This window comes from Alnus glutinosa, chromosome 9 (assembly GCF_958979055.1).
Source record: "Alnus glutinosa chromosome 9, dhAlnGlut1.1, whole genome shotgun sequence".
In the NCBI taxonomy this organism is placed as follows: Eukaryota; Viridiplantae; Streptophyta; class Magnoliopsida; order Fagales; family Betulaceae; genus Alnus; species Alnus glutinosa.
In genome coordinates this window covers 7,437,225-7,443,685 of record NC_084894.1, presented here as the reverse complement: position 1 = coordinate 7,443,685, position 6,461 = coordinate 7,437,225, and the positions used below count along the sequence as shown (strand labels likewise).

Here is a 6,461-nt window from a genome sequence, read left to right as displayed (position 1 = left end):
ATACTGGTCCCCAACCGTTCATTTTTATAGTTATAAGTGATAACTGATCTCTTTCTTAAACACATTGGCTCTCAGGTACTTCTAGCAGGTGCATCCGGCCGGATTCTCCGCAACTTTTTGTTGAAATTGTAATTTGAGTAGAAAATGTGAAAGACTTCTTATGAAATTCACTTATCTCAACAGGTGAGCGGATTGTTAGACTTGCTTGAATAGATGAACTACATAAAAACTAACTCATATTTTAAGGCGTAAGGATGAGGCAAAAGAAAAGCTCTGAACAACTACTGACTAGTAGCCTAGAACGTACTGTAACTGATCTATTCCTTTACAGTATGATAACTGATCTCTTTCTTAAACACACAGGGCGCTCATCCGTATTCTCGAAATTATTTTGTCCAAATTGTAATTCTAATATGGAATATAAAAATTTTTATGAACCCATATGACTAAACAAATGGATGAACTGTTCGAGAGTTACTCAAACAAGTGAAGCTCATAAAAACTATCTCATATCTACCGATAAAAGTGCTATAGAAATCTCTATCGGTATTAATTATAGAGTGACGCAGATCGAAGAAAAGTTCTGAACAACTATTGATCACTAGTAGCCTAAAAACAAGAATCCATTGAAAGCATCCTTTACAGTATGATAAGGTGATTCACAAGCCAAAAATGACCAAGAGCACCCACTAGATCATATAAAACATGTTGTACACAATTGTAATCTACACGATGGGGATTAATTACGGCCAGTTAGCACATTCCTCATTAGAAAATCACTAACGTGCGCCTAGTTAAGAGGAGATCTTTCACAGGACATATGCATGGCCAAACAATTAATGGCGGTAGTGTTAAGCCCCCCTTTCTTGAACTAGAACAGGCAGGCCGCCCCTCACGGTAGCGGTAAGACCCGGAGCGAACCGCGGTGCCCGGTTCGGACCTGCGACCCGTATATCAAACCGTTGGACTAGGGCAAGCACAACACTTCTCATCTCTACAAGTGCCATTTCCTTCCCCAAGCAAACCCTAAGTCCAGCCTGAAAAACTGGATACTTATATGGGCTTTCCGGCCGGAAAACGCCGTTCGTTAACCACCTCTCTGGCTTGAATTCCAGACAATCGGGACCCCAAATCCGCTCCATCCGACCCATTGCGTAGGGATGATACGTAACCCTGGTGCCTTTGCTTACAAAGGTACCGTCCGGCAATATATCATCCTCCTGGCAAAACTTGGAATCAAATTGAACTGGCGGAAAAAGCCTCATACTCTCAAAGATTGCCGCGTTCAAGTAATGCATTTGGTGCATTTGGTCGAAGCTCGCCACCTCCTGAGTCCGCCCAATGACCCGCTCCAACTCGACCCGAATCGCAGCCTCAACACTCTGGTGCTGCGATAACAAATAGAAGAAACTGGTCAAGGCGGATGCCACCGTGTCACGGCCAGCCAAGACGAAGCTTATGACGATGTCGCGGAGATATTCGTCGTCTTCAATGGAAGCCATGAATCTTGAGAGGAGATCATTCTGGTTGGAAAAGCCCATTCTCCGCCGCTGATTTTTCATCTCGTTGGCTAGATTATGCACCGTTTTGATTGCTTCCTTTAGCTTCCTTTCTGAGCCCAAATTTAGTAGCCGTTTGATCTTCCAGATTATCGGCGAGGCCGCCATGGCTCGCTCGGCTGATAATTTGGAAGCGAGGTCGAAGGCAAGCGCGAAACTTGACATGGGAAGCGACAGCTGGAGACAGCCTGGGTCTAATCCGAACGAGAATCTGCAAATGTTGTCGAAGGAGAAGCGGCGAAACACGTCTTGTAAGTCTAAAACTCCGCCTTCTTTGCCGGCAACGGATTGTAAGAGAGGGATTAGCCTCGATTGGATCTCGGAGGTGACAACATCGAACGCGTAGGACCGAACCGAGACGCTACCGAGCTCCAGGCTGGCTATTTTCCGCTGAAACCTCCACGAGTCACCGTCAACGTTGAAAATTCCGCGGCCGAGAAGGTCACCGAGAATGACCGAAAACGGCTTACCTTTCGGGTAGTTGTCGAACCTGGTTTTAAGGATGTATTCGACGTTTTCGGGGTTGGCGGTGATGATGTTGCCGAGGACGTGAACGTGTATAGTCCCGGTTGGTGAGTTCCGGAGAAGATGCGTATACCAATCGCAAAAATTCCCAAACTCCTTCGCCCAACCGGCCGACAAGTAACTCCGGCAAACCTCGCAGTTGCACCACGGCTTAAGCCTCAAGATGAAGATCAACAAAGAAAACAAAGAGAAAAGAGCGGTGAAAGAGAAGAACAAAACGCAGAAAAAAGCTTCCAATCCCAAACCCATATTTTCTTTTTCTTTCTTTAATCTGGTATGAGAGAGAGAGAGAGAGAGAGAGAGAATGAGGGCGATGATAGAAGGAGAGGGTTAGTTTTATAATGAAGAATGAGAGTGTGCTGTGGGCAGAGTAGTCATAAATATCAGTGTATTAAAAATCACCAACTTTTGTTCTGAGAACTGTGAGAAGAGAGTTAGCTGTACGTTTGACACATAAAAAGGCCATCACTAACGCGTGCGCAAAATAACAATGGGGTCTTCACCGAATAAGACGTCATGGCTGATTGATTGCGCCATTGCCACCGCGCGCTTTTCACCCACGTGCTCTTATTGCATATTTCTATGCACGCTCTGTCTGCGCGTGACAGCACGATTGTGACACCCCCCTTGTGCTTTGAACTTTGAACCACCTAATCTGTCTACAAGCTTTTCTTTCTCGATGCCGGCTAAACATGACACGTACGCGGCATGAGGTTACCCGGGTCAGAACTGTCCTATTGCTTTTTATTGATAGCATTGAGATGCGCGATGGGTCCAGTGACTCCAGTCTTGCGATTGCGAAAGACTAATCTGATACGAAGCCACGTGTGACGGTTAAAAAACAAAATTACAATTTAACCCTTCAAATTATATTTTTTTTTTTTATGGCTCTTTCAAACTATTAAGATTTGCACTCTGACCCTCCAACTGTCAAAAACCTTTGAAAAAGTTTTATTTTGGCAAAATATTCTCATAATACCATTGCCACGTATGATTTTTCAATTAAAAAATTTAAAAAAATTCAAAAAATTAAAAATAAATTAAGAAAAATTAAAAAAATAAATAAACTAAAATTTTATTTTTATTTTTTATTTTTTTAAAAAAAGATGGGTGTTTCAGGGGACGTTATTTCCCAACCATGGCCCGATCTTTCCGACACCCCTTTAGTCACCGTCCGTTTGCAACGCCGTGATGACCGATTTTATAGCCCGGTTCAACGAATTTTGATTCGCAATCATCAGCTCGCTGATCTCGGCCGAGCTTAAGTTTGCCCCAGCCCACTCTAGAAAATATTCTCCACCTAAGAGAAAAACTTGTGATCCTTAAGCCTCAGGTATCTATTGGCCAACATTTTGAATGCCAAAAAATCACAGAGAGAAAAATAAATATGAACATCAACAAACAAAATTCAGATTTGAATCATTCATAATTTTCGAAAGATCAATATCATAGACATTGAATGATAAGAAATTAGTCATGTCCGCGTTTGAAGAGGCGGGGACGAGTTTGCTGAGCTGCAGGCGTGCATCGTGCCCAACGACGATGCTAGAAATAAGCAGTATGTCCTCTGGTCGATCATAATATTTTTTTTAGAATAATATTTTTTAAAAAAAAATGAATTTTTTTGAGTTTTTAATTGAAAAATGACACGTGGTAAGGGTAATATATATATATATATATATATATATATATATATATATATATATATATATATATATTAAAACGATCTGATCTCCTGACATTTTTTAATCAGAGAGCCAGGGATAGTAGTATAACCAAAGGAGCAAAACGGGCCACGTATATTAAATGTTTTGAAAACGTTTTTTTTTTGTGCTTAGATTTAAAAATGTTTGGGATTATTTATTGCCATTGTCCCCATTAATTTATCAAAAAATGTCAGTGTTATCCCATGACAAAAACCCCTTTCATAAAATTTTTTAAACAAAAATTGAAAAACCAAGGGGATCAATTAATTTTTTGTTTTATCTTTTAAACAATTAATTATTGTTTTAATTTTTTTAAAAAAATAAATTATAAGAATATTTGTCTTATTGAATTATTTTTTTAAAACTAATTAATGTCTTTTTTTTGGCATTAGGAGGACATTAACATTATTTTGGTAGTTTAAGAGGGACATATACACAATTAGTAGTTTTGGGAGATATTAACAATGTGGTGGTAGTTTAAAGGGGGTATATATACTTTTTCCAAAAAGTTTAAATGTAATAGAAAATTGCGAATTGTTTTTAGTGGGATTTACATTTGAAAAGTATTTTTTATTTGGCCCACAAAAGAAAATTATTTAATAAACTTTTAAAAAAGTGTTGTACTATTAAAAATATAAATACTGAATATTTTTATAATTTAGAAAACACATGTTGATTTTTTTTTAGAATGAAGCCTAGTTTTTTATTTATATATATAAATAATAACAAATAAAAGAAAAACAGAGAGGTGGCCACCTTAGTGGAGGAGAGAGTGTGGCTGTACGATTACCTCTTACCTGATGGGATGGCCGCGCGATCATCTATATCCTTTGGGATGGTCGTGTGTCTACCTTTTTTTTGTTGGGTTGTTGTGGTATATATCACACTACTATCCTACTATGCTGATATAGCATTCTCAATTCATTCTTAAATCAATCATTATTACAAGAAAAAAATAAAAAAAATTGGCAATGCCTTATCATGATAGTGGAATATTAGTGATGAGGCATATAACATTACTCCTATCCTTATAGGGTAGGTCGCAAGGTCACTTCTTTTCTATTAGGGTAGTAGACTAGTCGCATGGTCAGAGATGGTTGCGCCACAACCCATATTTGATTGGGACGGTCGAACAATCACATTTGACATGTTGGTCACCCATTTCCGGGATAGGACTACTTTTCTATTTTTCTTATTTATTATTATTTTTTTAAGTAATAAGTCAAATTCTAAAAATATACACTTATATTAATTTTATTTTATTTTATTTTTTTTTCAAAAAAAAAGTGTTGTGTGTCTTTTGAAAGGACAATTTTTCTTCAAACTGGATTTGAGGAAATTTTTCTAAACTAAATTGGAGGAAACTCTTCAAACTCAGTTCTCACATGCATTTTAGAAATATATCACTGTAAAATATTGAGTTGAAGGAAATTTTTTCAACTCAAATTAGAGCTTTTTTTTTTAAAAAAAAAAATAAATTAAAAATAAAATTGAAGACTTAAAAAAATATAGCTAGCCAACAATTTTTACCAAAGAGAAAGCACAAGAAAAGGATGACCACGTTGGAATTTTCTCATCAATTTTTGGGGTAAATTTTAATTTATTCCCCTTGTTACTATCACACTATCTATTTTATTTTATGTTTTATGTTTTATGTTTTATTTTACTTTTTTTTACGTCTACACCAAACTTGGAAACACTCTAATATAGAAACAATATTTTTTTTCTACACGAAGTGGTTTCGTGCTGCCGATTCATCCCTGCCACCCCCAAATGTCTTTTCATGCAGGGTGGTGCCCTAAGAATTTCGGCCAAACAATGACTGGGGGTGACTCGGCCACTCCTTATGAGTTTTAAGTTGTTTTGGACCCCATTAGTTTCGAGGGTTGTTTTCAAACCACCCTTTCTTTCTTCTTCTTCTTTTTTTTTTTTTTTTTTTTTTTTCTTTCAAGTTTTTGTTTCCAAATTTATAGGGATATTTTTGTCCTATTATAAAAAATTTGTGATCTTTTTGTCCTTTTGATGGCCTGAGAGAATGTTTGATGTTTCCATGCAGCTCGACTATTATGACCACCAGCGACTTAATCAAGTTTATCTTTTACCTTTGTTATCTCTTTATGGGCGACTTCATTTCTTCATATTTTAGTTTTAATCGAAAATTATTTTATTGGAAAAAGTATATATACTTCCCTAAACTACAACCTCATTGTTAATGTCCCCTTCAAACAACCGGTCAATTGTATCAATGTTTCCCTTTAACTATCACAAAAATTTCAATGTCCACCTTAATAGTTTTAAGGGTGGTTTCCTTCTTTCTTTTTCTTATTTTTTTTTTTATTATTATTATTTTTTAGTTTTTTTTCCTGACTTTATAGGGATATTTTTGTCTTAATCAAAAATTTTATGATCATTTTTGTCTTTTTTATGGCCTTAGAGGGGCGGGGGGCATTAATAAACTTTTTTTTTTTTTGGTAGTTTATGAAGGACATCGACACATTTAGTAGTTTGGGTGTACATTGACAATATAATGATTAGGCTTTGCAATTCGGGTTCACTGGTCGGGTTCCTGTCAACCCAACCGACCCGATTATACAATTGGGTCCGACACGAATCCGACTCGATTATTAATCGGGTTGATTTATTAAACCCGAACATGACCCGTATATCAACC

General features: G+C 37.1%; 1 protein-coding gene across 1 annotated transcript; it reads right to left on the bottom strand.

The window, feature by feature from the left end:
- Window positions 1–605: 605 nt before the first annotated feature.
- Window positions 606–2,437, bottom strand: LOC133878037 (cytochrome P450 94C1). The gene has a single exon (XM_062316520.1). It carries the CDS (start codon window positions 2,331–2,333, stop codon window positions 852–854), a length of 1,482 nt encoding a protein of 493 aa, XP_062172504.1. The 5' UTR covers window positions 2,334–2,437; the 3' UTR covers window positions 606–851.
- Window positions 2,438–6,461: the final 4,024 nt, after the last annotated feature.

Excerpts from the sequence above, each read along its gene's own strand:
- LOC133878037 (XM_062316520.1), bottom strand. The coding sequence starts at position 2,333 with ATGGGTTTGGGATTGGAAGCTTTTTTCTGCGTTTTGTTCTTCTCTTTC.